We start from the raw sequence: 17,502 nt of genomic DNA, 5'->3' as shown, positions 1-17,502 counted from the left end.
AAACAAAGAAGTCTTAACTATACATAAACAAGGAAGTCTTTTGACATGTTAATGAAAAGTGATCGTTCCTTTCCTCTCTTCATGCCCAGTGTTCATTCTCAGAGGCAACTACTTTTTACTCCTTTATTGGTTATTTTGCTGTTTATCTCCACTACTCTGAGTATTTCCTGTAGTTTTTAGTTTTTAGGCTGTGGTTATTGACTTGCCGTTGTGGAAAATGACTGTTTACTTCCCTCTTCCCTGGTCCCACAACATCTGTAAATTCTTCCCATCATTCCAATATAGATAATGTGATTTTGATTGTATTAGTATTTGTTTCGTCATCTTGAAGAAATTTCTCTTGGATTCTTCTGGATGGATTGCTTGCTATGCATACCTTTAACACAGCTGCATGTGGGGGCTGTCCATCATCATCATCCTAAGGATTCCCTATATTCCTTTACTCTTAGATCCTTTCAGAGTTAATGGTAAATATTTGATTAGTTAGTGTATGAATTTGGTTGTGACAAAGACCCAAAATAAAAATTTAGATTCCCCGAAGGCTGTGTGGGATTTGGTGGGTTTGGTTGACTGTGCTCTTCATAACGTGAGCTAACTGGGTTATTTTTTTCCTCCCCACGCCTTATCCAGTCTTCTCCAAAGACGATGTACCTGGCTGGCCCAGTATTTTGGGATTTTGAGTTATGAAAGAGTTAGACTAGAGATTCCAAATTCAGGAATTAAACTCCCACGTATCCCTATTTTCAGTGTTGTTTAGAGACCACTGAGATTTTTGTCTTGTTTTTCTCTAAAGAAAATTTTCAGTTTTCTCTTGGAGTGGAGGTAGAATATTCCTTAGCTGCTCAGAGTGGGAGGTAACCTAAGCAGACCCAGGCATTGAATAAACAGTCTTTGAACCAGTCCTGCTGCTTTTAGTTCAGCTTTTAAGAGATATTTTAATTCCCCAAGCCCTTTGTGTAACCTATAATGCAAATTTGACTGTTTTTCAAAGTGTTCCTTACTGCTAGTGAAGGACTCTACTCATACGCTTGCTTCCCAGCTTACAAAATTTTCTGATACTACCTCCTCTCCCATTCTGTCCTTGCCAACTTACACATTTGGGGTTTTAAGAGTCAGAGAAACTAAATATTCATGTTCAGCCTACTCTCTCTAACTGGAAAGAATTTTAAGTTTTTAAAGTGTATTTTTCTATATGGTATCAGCTTTCTCGCCTAATTTATTTCACTCAGCATATTGCAAAAGGCAAGATTTCATTCTTCCTTATGGCTAAACACAGTTGACCCTTGAACAACATAGATTTGAACTGCACAGGTCCACTGACACCTGGATTTTTTTCAATAAATACACACTGTGGTACTCTATAATCTGCAATTGCTTGAATCTACAGATACAGACCCATGGATATGGAGGGCCAGCTGTAAAGTTGTGTGTGTATTTTCTACTGTGGGGGATAGGTACCCCTAACCCTCATGTTGTTTGATTCAACTGTATTCCGTTTTGTGTGTGTGTATGTACATATACCAAATTTTCTCTATCCATTCATCCATCAGTGAACACTTAAGTGTTTCCATATTTTGGCTTTTATAAACAATGTTGCATTGAACATGGATGTATAGTAGCTGTACAAATTTACATTGCCATCAGGAATGCATAAGGGTTCCTTTTTCTCCCATTGTCCCAGCACTTAATTATTTCTTGTCTTTTTGATAACAGCCATTCTGACAGGTGTTAGGTAACATCTCATTGTGATTTTGATGTGCGTTTCTCTTATATTAGTGGTGTTGAGCATCTTTTCAGGTACTTTTTGGGTATCCTTACGGTCCCACCACTTCATGGGAAATAGATGGAGAAACAGTGGAAACAGTGTCAGACTTTATTTTTTTGGGCTCCAAAATCACTGCAAATGGTGATTACAGCCATGAAAGTAAAAGACACTTACTCCTTGGAAGGAAAGTTATGACTAACCTAGATAGCATATTGAAAAGCAGAGACATTACTTTGCCAGCAAAGGTCCATCTAGTCAAGGCTATGGTTTTTCCAGTAGTCATGTGTGGATGTGAGAGTTGGACTGTGAAGAAAGCTGAGCGCCGAAGAATTGATGCTTTTGAACTGTGGTGTTGGAGAAGACTCTTGAGAGTCCCTTGGACTGCAAGGAGATCCAACCAGTCCATTCTGAAGGAGATCAGCCCTGGGATTTCTTTGGAAGGAATGATGCTAAAGCTGAAACTCCAATACTTTGGCCACCTCATGCGAAGAGTTGACTCATTGGAAAAGACTCTGATGCTGGGAGGGATTGTGGACAGGAGGAGAAGGGGACGACAGAGGATGAGATGGCTGGATGGCTTCACTGACTCGATGGACGTGAGTCTGAGTGAACTCCGGGAGTTGGTGATGGACAGGGAGGCCTGGCATGCTGCGATTCATGGGGTCGCAAAGAGTTGGACACAACTGAGCGACTGATCTGATCTGATGTGTTCTTTAGAAAAATGTCTGTTCAGATCATCTGCCCCCTTTTTTAATCAATTTTTTTGTTATTAAACACATGAGTTCTTTATATATTTTGAATATAACCTTTTGTCACATACGTGATCTGCAAATATTTTCTCCCATTCAGTAGACTGCCTTTTCATTTTGTTGACGTATGTTTGGGATTTAAATTTATTTCCTGAAAATAAACATGTTAGAGCTGGAAGGTAATTGACTCATTTCTGAATATCAGCTTTTATTAGTATTTGGTTAAAGAAAATTTTCTAGTAATTTAAGGATTTAAATAATGAAAAGTAGATGGACATTATTAAGGAAGTTATAAGTAGAAAATATAAGTTACATGAAAACATTACATATGTATTATTGGTAATTGGGAAATACTCTAATGGTGTATTTGTATTAGAAATTATTTAAGTGCCTTATAAAAACTCCTGTTTGGCATTCTATAATGGCTGTACAAATTTACAGCCACTATACAGTATACACATCTATATACACATCATATATATACACACACACACACATATACACTATGTATAACTTACAGTATACACTGTAAAACTACGGTAGACACATCTATTAAAATATGTCAGACTATGCCACTCCTCTGCTCAGAACCCTTTAGTAGGACTAGAGTTTCAGGACAAAACCTACTGGGGTCAACTAGAAAAGCTGGAGAAGAAATAATTTTTTTAATGTGCTTAAAGGCTTTGGAGAGCTAACAGAACAGTAAAGAATTCAGAGGCTAGGGGAGGCCAGAGGCCCAGTGAGCTAAAATGAGCAATGCGCAAACAAGACTGTATGCAACAATATGGATGAATCTCACAAAAATATTCAGTGGAAACAGCCAGACACAAAAAAGTATGTGCTGTGATTCTATTTTACATAAAGCAGAAGGAAGTCTTAAAACCTAGGCAGCTCTGAATTAGAGTTTGTATGTGCATGTTTAAGTGTTAATAGTTTAAAGGAAAAGAAGAAAGTGATTACCATGTAAATCTGGATATTGGTTAATTTTGTGGTTGGGGTGAGGGTATATTGATCAGGAGTGACACTATTGGGAGACTTTCGGTACTAGTAATTCCTAGCTGAGTGGTAATTTCACAAGTGTTTCCTTTGTGATATTATTATGATGTACATTTTTGGTTTTGGTATTTTTCTTTAATGTATCATAATTTATAATAGAAAGGGTTAAAAAAATTAAAGACTCTCCAGATGACCCCCTATATATGAAATGGAGAAAAAGTCAAAGGTCTCATCATGGTGGCTTTCAAAGCCCTATAAATCTGGCCTGCTATTTCATCCGTTACCTCCTTTACTACTTCTTCCCTTATTCCACTCCACTCCAGCCACACAAGTTTCTTTTATCTTTGAACATGCCAGAAATGCTGCTGTGACAGGGCCTTTCTGTTGCTCTATCTCTTTCAGTACTTTCCTTGAGAGGCACCTTCATCATAGGGAAAATAGTTTAATATTACATCCTTTCCCCATACACTCTCTTCTCCATAATTGTTTTATTATTTTTTTTGTAGCATTTACCAACTTTCTGTGTAATACTGTACAATTTTTTAAACTTGTCAGTCTCTTAACAAATGTAAGGCAGGGATACAGCTGAGGATTTTAGTATGTTTGAATATCTGCAGTATCCTCAGTATCTAGAGCAGCATCTGGTGAATAGTGGGTGCCTGGAAGACTTTTATGGTAGGGATGAATGAATGAATTCCAGTCTAGACAGTAGTCCAAAGAAATAATGCTCATTGCTCTCTTTTGCCATTTTCCATTATCTGAAGTATAGTTTTATTATTAAAGTAAAATAAATAAAACTCCTACAAAGAAGCAAACATTTCATATTTAGATAGTAGATTATATAGTTTATTTAGGAATTTTAAAAAATCTATAGTATTATGTTTTGAACAGCTTAATTATATCGGATCATCTAATGTTTACTGTTGTGAGAATCCAAAAATAAAGTGCTGTATTGTAGTGTGCTAATTTTTGTGCTTACTAAACTAGCAGTCATGGTGACCTTTACCTTAGAATATATGATCTAAGATGCCCTTGATCTGACAAATAAAAACAGACAGTAGAGTTGAATCTGTGTCTGTATTCAAAATTAAGTAGTATATAAAGCTTAATAATAATATCATTTATTCATCGAAGCTTATTTAACTTGTTGAATTCCAGGCATTATATTAAGTGGGTTACATGTATTGAATATATCTACTCCCATTTAAACTTCAAAACACTCTAAGAGGTAATTACAGAAAAGAAAACTGAAGCTTGAAAATGTCACAAAGTCATTTTTACAAGTGAGTGGTAGATCTGAGATGTAATGTTAGGCTGCCATATACCATGCTATTATACTATAAAGCAAAAGAGTAAAAGAGAATAGTAAGCAATTGACAAATCATTAATCACTTCTAAAGAATGTCGTTGTTGTTCAGCCCCGAGTCATGTCCGACTCTTCAAGACCCTAAGGACTACAGCACACCAGGCTTCCTTGTCCCTCACCATCTCCTGGAGTTTGCCAAAGATCATGTCCATTGAATCAGTGATGCCATCCAACCATCTCATCCTCTGTCACCCTCTTCTCCTTCTGCCTTCAGTCTTTGCCAGCATCAGGGTCTTTTCCAGTTGAGTCAGCTGTTTGCATCAAGTAGCCATAGTATTGGAGTTTCAGTTTCAGCACCAGTCCTTCCAAAGAGTATTCAGGGTTGATTTCCTTTAAGATTGACCAGTTTGATCTCCTTGCTTTCCAAGGGACTCCTCAGAGTCTTCTCCAGCACCACAATTCAAAGCATCAATTCTTCAGCACTCTGCCTTCTTTATTGTCCAGCTCTCACATTGGTACATGACTACTGGAAAGACCATAGCCTTGACTATAAGGGACCTTTGTTGGCAAAGTGATGTCTTTGCTTTTTAACATACTGACTAGGTTTGTCATGGCTTTCCTACCAAGAAGCAATCGTCTTCTAATTTCATAGCGGCAATCACCATCTGCAGTGATTTTAGAGCCTAAGAAGAGGAATCTGTCGCTGCTTCCACCTTTTCGCCTTCTGTTTGCTGTGAAGTGATGATACTGGATGCCATGATCTTAAGTTTTTTTTAATATTGAGTTTTAAGCTGGCTTTTTCACTCTACTCCTTCACCTTCATCAAGAGGCTGTTTAGTTCCTCTTTGCTTTCTGCCATTAGAGTGGTGTCATCCACATATCTCAGATTGTTGATATTTCTCCCGACAGTCTTGATTCCAGCTTGTAATTCATCCAGCCTGGCATTTTGCATGATGTGCTCTGTGTATAAGTTAAATAAACAGGGTGACAATAAACAGCTTTGTCATACTCCTTTCTCTATCCTGAGCCATTCAATTATTCCATACAGGGTTCTGTTACTTCTTGACCCCCATACAGGTTTCTCAAGAGACGAGATAGACCAAATAAAATTGACTAATTCCCATTGATTGGGAAAGTTAAACACTATGTGCTAAGTGGGAAGAAGAAGAATAGTGAGTAAGTTAGATGCAGTTTCTACCATCAAGAGGTTTACATTTTAATAGGAAAATTGTCTTCAATTAATTTGAATTTAGAGATCAGATATCCATCTTTTAGTGTTTTATAAATGAATTAGCACTGGACTGAGCTCATCTGGAAATATTTATTAAACCAGTTAATGAAATTGAGATTTTAAGGGAAAAAATCCAGATGGTAGTCCTGATGGGATGTTTTCCTATCCAGATGAAACCATATAAAGAACCATATAAAACCTTATGAAATTATGTTTACTGAAGGGGAATTATGTTAATTGAAGTATATTTGGAGAACACATTTTAAATCTTAACTATTTTTCTTAATTTTAGCAGCTTCATGGAGTTTGGCCACAAGATGTTGTTGATGGAACTTGTGTAGCAGTAAATAACAAGTATCGACTGATGGCATTTGGTTGTGCGAGGTAATAAATGTAGATGCCTGTATTTTAAGACTTATTGCCAAAAATAATTTTTTTTAAAAACATAAGATGTTCTTATTAACACACTTAGGAATTTTGTTGTGCCTTTTATAATTTATGAATCAACCTTAATATAAAATGTAAAAGTATTTTAATTGAAGCAAGCAAATATAAAGGGTTTTGGAGATTAGGTGTTTTAATTTGTGAGCTTTTTTTCAGTGGTAGGAAATTGAGTCACAAGGTTAAATCAGTTAAAATTTAGGTTCTTTATTGTTTTAAATAACATCAGGAGGAGGTTTTGTTTATTTTTGGCTGTGCTGGGTCTTCAGTTGCTGTGCAGGATTTTCTCTAGTTGTGGTGAGTGGGGGCCACTGGACTTCTCATTGCAGATGGCTTCTCTTGTTGTGGAACACAGGCTCTAGGGGGCACAAGTTTCAGTAGTTGTGGCACATGGGCTTGGCTCCTGAGATCTAGAGTTACGGCACATGGGCTTGGTTGCTCCACAGCGTGTAGAAGCCTCCTGGACCAGAGATCAAACCTATGTCTGCTGCAGGTGGATTCTTTACCTCTGAGCCACCAGGGAAGCCCCTAATCCTTTCTTTTTAAGACATCAGTGTTGACTTGCCTTTGAGTTAGTGAGTGTGCCTTAGTTAACAAGCACATTTAAAGCTCATTTGTAAAATCATTTTCTTGACTTGATTCAAATAATGAAGGTTTTCAAAGTAAAATTGAATGCCAGTTCATTTTTAAAATAGCCTTACAGAAGATTCAGATTTTTCTATCTCTTCCTCAGTCATTTTGGCAAGTTATATTTTTCTAGGAATTGGTTTCTTTCATATACACTGTCAAATTTATTGACATATAACTTATAATACCCTTTGTAATTTTCATATTATAAAATAAAAACAAATGGGGAAGTGTGTAATCAAGATAGTCACAGTTTTACAAATAATTATAGTACAAGGATCCATCTTTTCACAACTTGGTCAAGAAATAGAACATTGCTAGCCAATATAAATTTTATCACTCCTACTTCCTAATCATGTCTCCCAGTCCCTTCCTAATTCATTTTCTCTTACATAGACACACAATCTTTAATCAAATGCATGGGTAAATTAATGATAAATCCTCAATAAGATCTAAAACTCATTCATATTCAGACTAACCTAATTGCCACCAAATTTCCTTTATATCTCTCTTTTTTTAGTCAGAATCATTCAAAATTCATGAATTATATTTGGTTATCATTTCTCTTTAGTTACCTTTTGCCTATAAAAATTCTTAGTACAAAAGTAATCGTGGTTTCAGATGATGAATTTTAAATCATTATAACTAGGCTCACACACATCTGTATTAATAAAAATAGGAACCATTACAATCAACACATTTTTGCCAGAGAGAAATAAGTTTATTTCTGTGGTGTAAAAATCTGTGCTTCAGAATTTAATAAACACTTGGAAAGCATTTTCTGTGTCCTGCTGGTTGTGAAAGCATTTTCCCTGCAAAAAAGTTGAGCTGCTTGAAGAAGTAGTAGTTGGCTGGGGAGAGGTCAGATGAATATGGTGGATGAGGCAAAACTTTATAGCCCCATTCATTCATCTTTTGAAGCATTGATTGTGTGACATGTGGAAGAACTGGGCACATTCTGTTGACCAGTGCTGGCTGCAGGCATTGCAGTTTTCAGTGCATCAGTGCAGCTCATTGATTTGCTGCGCATATTTCTCAGGTGTAGTAGTTTCGCTGGGATTTGGAAAGCTGTAGTGGATCAGACCACCAAACACTGACCATGACTATTTTTTTTTGGTACAAGCTTGGCTTTGGGAAGTGCTTTGGAGCTTCTTCTCAGTTCAGCCACTGAGCTGATCATTGCCAGTTGCTATGTAAAATCCACTTTTTGTCGCATGTCACAGTCTGATCTAGAAATAGTTCATTGTTGCATAGAATAAGAGAAGATGATGCTTCTTTTGATTTGTGGTCAGCTTATGAGGCACCCACTTATCGAACTTTTTCATCTTTCCAGAAAGTGCTTCAAATGCCGAATGACTGTAGAACAGTCAATGTTGAATTCTTTGGCAACTTCTAGTTACAGGAGGATCAGCTTTGATGATCCTCTCGGTTGTTGTCAAATTCTGATGGCTGGCCACTGCACTTCTCCTCTTCAGGGCTCTCATCTTGTTTGCAAAACTAATTGAACCACCACTGCCCCGTATGTTCATTAGCAGTTTCCGGGCCAAATGCGTTGTTGATGTTACTAGTTATCTCTGCTGCTTTGTAACCCATTTTGAACTTAAATAAGAAAATCCCTCAAATTTGCTTTTTGTCTAACATCATTTCCCTAGTGTAAAATAAATATAAACAGCAAGTAATAAGTCATTAGCAAAAAAAAAAAAAGCGAGAAATGCCCATTAAAATGATGTATAACATAACCACATTTATTTAAGAACATATTCCAGTGTCAAACAGCAAAGTTCAGCAGTGCAAAATTGCAGTTACTTTTGTGCCAACCTATAATGCCTTTGTTATTTTTATGATATTAACTTTTTTTTAAGAGTCTAGGTCAGTTGTTTATAGAATATCCTACATTCTAAAGTGTCTTGTTATGTTTTCTCATAATGGCATTTAATTACTTTCTGTAACACCTGTTTGAACCTTGAAGGTGGTTCTTACTGAACCATTACAGTCAAATTAGTAGGAAGCTCACAGATAGGAACAGTGGTGGGTGTGCACTTCTACATCATCTGCATTCAGGGCTAGCACCCAGGGGTATAGCAAGGCCAGATTAGAATCGAGGATTTCAACCCTTCTTCCAGGATGAAAATGGAATCTTGGCCTTCAGTCTTTTAGTCACCTCGGTTTTCATGAGTTGGGGCAGAATCAGCCCTTCTTACGGCATGATTGTGGGTTGGGATGAAATTTTTGTGATTATAGCTACGTGACATATCCTACTAGTGGCTTCTAGCCCTGATCTCTTAGTACTTACTTTGAACAATTAATCTGTCTGTAGCTGGTGTCCTTAGAGTTCTGTAGAAAGTCACTTTCTTTTAGGATACCAGTTTAAAACCTTATTCTTACCCTTGTATTTAAGGTTTGATTAGATTCTAGTTAGACACTTTTGTCATAGGTGATGTTTTGTACTTCCTGTGACATCATGTAGCAATAGCATCAAGCTGTCTCAATATTGATGAACTAAATTTGATTACTTGTAGTGATAATAGCTACGTATATCTTTATTATAAAAGTTTTTTTGTTTTGAGATTAGTAGGTAGTTTTTTAATAAAAAAAATAATTTTGGGCTTATGAGAAATGGAAAGAAAAATAAAGAATATAGGCACTATAAATACTTAAATTGTCAATCTTTTGTAATTATTAACACCTACTTCTTATATTAGAGATATCTGGATTCCTCACTGACTTATTAGAGCTCAGCAACCCAGAGTTAGCACTTGACAATTTTAGATGCAAAGCAAAAACAATACCTGCTAGCCACTTAGTGCTGTGTCTCTGCAAGGTAGCTAATTGGGCAGGTAGTCCGGATAGATGTTCCAGGCATTTGTCTTCTGACAGGTTGAAATAACAGATCAGATTTTCTCTCCCACCTGAAATAGTCAAGAAAATGGACAAAGAGATGAAACAGCTATTTCAAATTCAAGACATAGGACATCAGGCAACAAAGGACAGTGGTCCCTGAGAGATGAGAATCTAAATAAAAAAATTTAAAAAAAAACAGCTCTTCAACTGTCCCAGTTTTAATTTCTTTGAGAGAGTTTCCAGCACGTGGATGGGGAGACAGAGCCTGGCAGATTCCCTGGACTGAGTGTGTGCAAATGAAAGTCTGGGAGACCAAAGCAGCAGGGGATCACAGACCAGACACCAGAGAGGAGAGAGTGGCACAAAGAGAGAACTTCTTTTGAGTATTAAATTGAAATGTGGAAGATAAAAGACCCAAATCAAATATTACAGAAGAAAAGATTAATATACTTGAAGAACATAGCAAGAGAAAGGATACAAAATGAAACAGAAAAAAAGGAATTTAAAAACAGAGTATCAGGGAGCTATGGGATAGCTTTAAGCAGCCTGTTATTGCAGGTGTTTTATTTAGTCCCATTCTGATCCTTAAGAGTTAGGCCTGGCTGGAAACCGATCAGAGCTGCTGTGAGGAGACCGTCTGACTTCTCCTACCTTGAAGGATTACACATTAGGGTCAGAACATTCTGGCAGTCATATGCTTGGTGTCATCCTGGTATGTGCAGAAGCAGCCTTGGGTTTAAATCATTTTAAAAACAACATTGATGTTAAATTTTGACCTGAGAATAGCCATGTAAGGAGAAATGGTGTTTTTTATGATTATTGTAGTTCAATTTTGAAATGTAGCTTAGATGTAATAGAAAAACTCTCTTGGTTTCTGGCCCTTTGTAACAGTTTGACCCTTCTAAAAAAGTTTTTTAACAGAATCATAACACATATCATAGATATACGAGTATGTATAAAGATAGGCTCGATAAAGGACAGAAATGGTATGGACCTAACAGAAGCAGAAGATAATAAAAAGAGATGGCAAGAATACCCAGAAGAACTGTACAAAAAAGATCTTCATGACCCAGATAATCACAATGGTGTGATCACTAACCTAGAGCCAGATATCCTGGAATGTGAAGTCAAGTGGGCCTTAGAAAGCATCACTACGAACAAAGCTAGTGGAGGTGATGGAATTCCAGTTGAGCTATTCCAAATCCTGAAAGATGAAGCTGTGAAAGTGCTGCACTCAATATGCCAGCAAATTTGGAAAACTCAGCAGTGGCCACAGGACTGGAAAAGGTCCGTTTTCATTCCAGTCCCAAAGAAAGGCAATGCCAAAGAATGCTCAAACTACTGCACAATTGCACTCATCTCACACGCTAGTAAAGTAATGCTCAAAATTCTCCAAGCCAGGCTTCAGCAATATGTAAACCGTGAACTTCCTGATGTTCAAGCTGGTTTTAGAAAAGGCAGAGGAACCAGAGATCAAATTGCCAACATCCACTGGATCATGGAAAAAGCAAGAGAGTTCCAGAAAAACATTCTGTTTCTGCTTTATTGACTATGCCAAAGCCTTTGATTGTGTGGATCACAATAAACTGTGGGAAATTCTGAAAGAGATGGGAATACCAGACCACCTGATCTGCCTCTTGAGAAATTTGTATTTAGGTCAGGAAGCAACAGTTAGAACTGGACATGGAACAACAGACTGGTTCCAAATAGGAAAAGGAGTTCGTCAAGGCTGTATATTGTCACCCTGCTTGTTTAACTTATATGCAGAGTACATCATGAGAAATGCTGGACTGGAAAAACACAAGCTGGAATCAAGATTGCCGGGAGAAATATCAATAACCTCAGATATGCAGATGACACCACCCTTATGGCAGAAAGTGAAGAGGAACTCAAAAGCCTCTTGATGGAGGTGAAAGTGGAGAGTGAAAAAGTTGGCTTAAAGCTCAACATTCAGAAAATGAAGATCATGGCATCCGATCCCATCACTTCATGGGAAGTAGATGGGGAAACAGTGTCAGACTGTATTTTTCTGGGCTCCAAAATCACTGCAGATGGTGACTGCAGCCATGAAATTAAAAGACGCTTACTCCTTGGAAGGAAAGTTATGACCAACCTAGATAGCATATTGAAAAGCAGAGACATTACTTTGCCAACAAAGGTTCGTCTAGTCAAGGAGATGGTTTTTCCTGTGGTCATGTATGGATGTGAGAGTTGGACTGTGAAGAAGGCTGAGCGCCGAAGAATTGATGCTTTTGAAGTGTGGTGTTGGAGAAGACTCTTGAGAGTCCCTTGGACTGCAAGGAGATCCAACCAGTCCATCCTAAAGGAGATCAGTCCTGGGATTTCTTGGAAGGAATGATGCTGAAGCTGAAACTCCAGTACTTTGGCCACCTCATGCGAAGAGTTGACTCCCTGGAAAAGACTCTGATGCTGGGAGGGATTGGGGGCAGGAGGAGAAGGGGACGACAGAGGATGAGATGGCTGGATGGCATCACTGACTCAATGGACATGAGTATGAGTGAACTCTGGGAATTGGTCACGGACAGGGAGGCCTGGCGTGCTGCGATTCATGGGGTCGCAAAGAGTCAGACACGACTGAGCGACTGATCTGATCTGATAATGTATACATACAAAAAATAATATAAAATGAAAAGTAGCATATTACCAGTATTGAACTGATGAAGCCCCTGCTTCCTCCTCTTCTGTGAAACATTCTTCTTTCTACCAGGGCAGTTACTAATCTGGAACTTGTGTGCACTAGTTCTTTGTGTATTTTTACCACAAATGTATTTCACTACTATGTTTTGGATGTTTTTCACAGTATAGAAATAAAATTATACTATTTATATAGATATATAGATAGATGGGTGGGTAGAGAGAGATGCTGTCCATTTTAAGGTATAGGACAAAAATTCATTTTCAGTTCTGTATGGTATACTATTATATGAATATACCACAGTTTCTCTTCCCTTTGTCGTTGCTGGACATGTGAATGGTTGGCATTTGTTTGCACTTAAAGTCTTATAATGAACATTGTATATGTCACAAAGACAAGGATATTTCTAGGATATATCTATAGGTGAGATCACTAGACTGTAGAATATGCATTTGTTTCAGATTATGAGATGACTGTAAATTATTTACAAAATGGTTGTGTTCTAGTTTATACTCCTATCAGCAGAACATATTTCCATAGTCATGTTTTTTATATTTGTATTTGTCTTTTTACACTGAAAGTCTTTTTGATTTTCACAGTGGTTCTGTACAGGTTTATACAATAGATAACACCACTGGAGCCATGCAGCTGTCTCATAAACTAGAATTAACAGCAAAACAGTATCCTGGTGAGTCCTCTTCTTTTTTTTTTTTCCCCTTTCTTAATTACAGATAATATGTGTAGTGAGTTTTGATTTGAATTAGATGATGGATGCCAAAGGCCAAGTATTATTAAAACATGTAACAACAATTCTCTCTGACTCAAGGATTTCTACTAGAGTCTCCTGGGAGACCTTTTTTATCTTCCATTCAGTTTTCTTTATCCTCACTTAGTTGTAGCCTCTATGTTGCTTGTCTGGGCTTTGCTTTAGACTCTTTCCTAATTTCATTGCCTCTGTTATTTTATGCCTTCATTTCCATTTAGTCATTCAACAAGTAATTATTGAGTACCTACTATAGGCCAGACATTGTTCTAAATGCTGGTACACAGTAGTGAACAAAACAAAAAGTCTCTCTTGGAACTCCCTTTGTGACTCTTAGGTGAATTCTGTCCACTGGAGTAAGTATAAAATCTGTTATTATTGGAAATGTTTGACTGAAACTAACAGAAAACCCAACTTACTATCCCTTAAACAAATAGTATTTATTCTCTATAATGGCAAGAAATCCAAAGGTAAGCTTCTACTGGCATTCATTTGGCCTTTTCTTTCATGATCACAGGTTAATTTCTAAGGCCCAACTGTTACTTCTTGAGTCAAGAACAAAGGAGGAAAGAAAGCATATGTATGTTTTCTGATCAGGAAAGCAGAAACTAGATTGAAATGAGTTTTTGCTGAGAGGATATCTGTTTGTTTCTTCCAGTCATCTGGGAAAACTACATTAGTCTTGAAGCCTTTGCATTATATTCTCTGTTTGAGATTTTTTTCATTTTTGAATCCTACAAGTTATACAGATTTTAGATGAGCCTGAGGACTGGCTTGTGGTTGCAGATTCTCAGGGGAGCTTCTTTATTTTCCATTCAACACCATGGGCAAAAACAGGAAAGTACTTCTTGCTGTTTTTTTCACCTTCTATGTGGTAGAGTTTATTTCTCACTCTCCCTTGAATATGACATTGTATTCTCAGCATTACATGGGTATCTTCTATTCCCCGTCTTGACCAAGCTCTGAGTTTTATCTTCTGTTCCTCGTATGTTGAGAGTCATCATAGGTGAAAGTCAGGTCTCTAGGTTTTGGCAGAAAAATTCAGGGCAACAGCAGTTTGTACACTCACTTACCTCCCAGTGTTTTTTAATATTTTGAAATATTTAAGTATTCTGTTTAACATTTTACTTGTTGCAGTGTGGAGAGTCATTCCAGCTATCAAATTTGCTATATTGCCAGAAATAGAAATTAGTTCCTTAAGTTTTTATCACTCTTATTGCATAGCTTTTAAAGGTTGCTTTTTTTTTCTTATTTCCTAAAGAATTTTTGCTGCAGCTGGCAAGAACAGGGTGTTGTGTATTTTGATTGTGTTTTCTAACCCTTTTATCTGTTTCTTTTTTATCCATACTGTTGATGTGATGTCCAGTGCGATAACCACATATGGTCATTTAAATGAAACTAAAAGAAAATCAAAATGTTTCTTAGTTGCCTCAGTCAGTTTAGTCACTCAGTCAGTTTAGTCGCTCAGTCGCGTCTGACTCTTTGCGACCCCGTGGACTGCAGCACGCCAGGCTTCCCAGTCCATCACAACTTTCCGGAGATTGCTCAAGTTCATATCCATTGAGTTGGCAGTGCCATCCAGCCATCTCATCTTCCATCTTCCCCTTCTCCTCCTGCCTTCACTCTTTCCCAACATCAGGGTCTTTACCAATAAATCATTTCTTCACATCAGGTGGCCCAAATATTGGAGCTTCAGCATCAGTCCTTCCAATGATATTCAGGACTGATTTCCTTTAGGATTGACTGGTTTGGTCTCCTTGCAGTCCAAGGGACTCTCAAGAAAAACATCAATTCTTCAGCGCTCACGTTTCTTTATGGTCCAACTCTCACATCCATACATGATCACTGGAATAACCATAGCTTTGACTAGACAGACCTTTGTCATCGAAGTAGTGTTTCTGCTTTTTAATATGCTGTCTAGGTTGGTCATAGCTTTTCTTCCAAGGAGCAATCGTCCTTTAATTTCATGGCTGCAGTCACCATCTGCAAAGATTTTGGAGCCCAAGACAATGAAGTCTGTCACTATTTCCAGTTTCCCATCTATTTGCCATGAAGTGATGTGACTGGATACCATGATCTTCATTTTTTGAATGTTGAGTTTTAAGCCAGCTTTTTCACTCTCCTCTTTCACTTTCATCAAGAAGCTCTTTAGTTCCTCTTCATTTTCTGCCATGAGGATGGTGTCATCTGCATATCTGAGGTTATTCTGTTTCTCCCAGCAGTGTTGATTTCAGCTTGTGCCTCATCCAGCCCAGCATCTCGCATGATTTTCTTCATATAAGTTAAATAAGTAGGGTGGCAATATGCAGCCTATATGTACTTCTTTCTCAATTTGGAACCAGTCCATTGTTCCATGGCTGGTTCTAACAGTTGCTTCTTGACCTGCATACAGATTTCTCAGGAGGCAGGTAAGGTGGTCTGGTATTCCCATCTCTAAGAATTTTCCACAGTTTGTTGTGATCCATACAGACAAAGGCTTTAGTCAGTAAAGCAGAAGTATATGTTTTTCTGGAACTTTCTTGTATTTCTGTGATCAATGGATATTGGCAGTTTGATTTTTGGTTCCTCTGCCTTTTTGAAATCCAGCTTGAACATCTGGATGTTCTTGGTTCACATACTATTGAAGCCTCACTGGGCGAATTTTGAGCATTACTTTGCTAGCCTGTGAGATGAGTGCAATTATACAGTAGTTTGGCATTGCCTTTCTTGGGATTGGAATGAACACTGACCTTTTCCTGTCCTGTGGCCACAGCTGAGTTTTCCAGATATGCTGGCATGTTGAGTGCAGCACTTTAAAAGCATCACTGTTTAGGATTTGAACTAGCTCAATTGGAATTCCATCACCTTCACTAGCTTTGTTCATAGTGATGCTTCCTAAGGCCTACTTGACTTCACATTCCAGGATGTCTGGTTCTAGGTGAGTGATCACATCATCTTGATTATCTGGGTCATGAAGATCTTTTGTGTATTGTTGCCACCTCTTCTTAGTATCTTCTGCTTCTGTTAGGTCAATACCATTTCTGTCCTTTATTGTGCCCATCATTGCATGAAATGTTCCTGTGGTATCTCTAATTTTCTTGAAGAAATCTCTAGTCTTTCCCATTCTATTGTTTTCCTCTTTCTTTGCATTGATCACTGAGGAAGGCTTTCTTATCTCTCATTGCTATTTTTTTGAACTCTGCATTCAGATGGTTATATCTGTCCTTTTCTCCTTTGCCTTTTGCTTCTCTTCTTTTCACAGCTATCTGTAAGACCTCCTCAGAGAGCCATTTTGCCTTTTTGCATTTCTTTTTCTTGGGGATGGTCTTGATCACTGCCTCCTGTACAATGTTTGAACCTCCATCCATAGTTCTTCAGGCACTCCGTCTGTCAGATCTAATCCCTTGAATCTATTTGTCACTGCCACTGTATAATCGTAAGGGATTTGATTTAGGGATTCATTTAAACCTGAATGACTTAGTGGTTTTTATTACTTTCTTCAATAAGGAGTTCATGATCTGAGCTACAGTCAGCTCCCCATCTTGTTTTTGCTTAGCTTCTCCATCTTTGGCTGCGAAGAATATAATCAGTCTGTTTTTGGTATTGGCCTTCTGGTGATGTCCATGTGTAGAGTTATCTCTTGTGTTGTTGGAAGAAGGTGTGTGCTGTGACCAGCGTGTTCTCTTGACAAAACTCTGTTAGCCTTTGCCCTGCTTCATTCTGTACTCCAAGGTCAAACTTGCCTGTTACTCCAGGTTATCTCTTGACTTCCTACTTTTGCACTCCAGTCTCCTATGATGAAAAGGACATCTTTTATTTTTTTGGTGTTAGTTCTAAAAGCTCTTGTAGGTCATCATAGAACCATTCAGCTTCACCTTCTTTGGGATTAGTGATTTGGGGGCATAGATTTGGATTACTATGAAATCTCAGTTGCCTCTTTACACCTAAATGTTAAATAGCCTGATGCAGCTTAGTGGCTGTCTGTTAGACCAAGCAAATATAGAATATTTACATCATTTCAGGAAGTTCTGTTGATCCCTTCTGTTGATCGTTTGACAACACTGTACTGAATTTTTCAGGTTGTTTCCTTTTCTCAGGTTCTTGGAATGCCATTTCTCCCTTTAGTTATCTGCTAATTCCTGCTCTTG

At 37.8% G+C, this 17,502-nt stretch overlaps 1 protein-coding gene across 9 annotated transcripts in view; it reads left to right on the top strand.

Moving 5' to 3' along the window:
* RIC1 (RIC1 homolog, RAB6A GEF complex partner 1) overlaps nucleotides 1–17,502 on the top strand; it is a 144,161-nt gene that overhangs the window by 86,897 nt on the left and 39,762 nt on the right. For 8 of the 9 annotated variants that reach the window (XM_005209979.5, XM_005209978.5, XM_002689601.6 and 5 more), the window contains 2 exons: nucleotides 6,340–6,431; nucleotides 13,212–13,300. In XM_005209979.5, the coding sequence (XP_005210036.1) occupies nucleotides 6,340–6,431; nucleotides 13,212–13,300 (181 nt within the window). The remainder of the gene's footprint in view (nucleotides 1–6,339; nucleotides 6,432–13,211; nucleotides 13,301–17,502) is intronic. The other variant, XM_015472474.3, reaches the window with a different exon arrangement.

The sequence above is a fragment of the Bos taurus genome, chromosome 8 (assembly GCF_002263795.3).
Source record: "Bos taurus isolate L1 Dominette 01449 registration number 42190680 breed Hereford chromosome 8, ARS-UCD2.0, whole genome shotgun sequence".
NCBI classification, from domain to species: domain Eukaryota; kingdom Metazoa; phylum Chordata; class Mammalia; order Artiodactyla; family Bovidae; genus Bos; species Bos taurus.
Note: the sequence above shows the minus strand (reverse complement) of the source record. Positions and strands in the feature narration are given on the sequence as shown.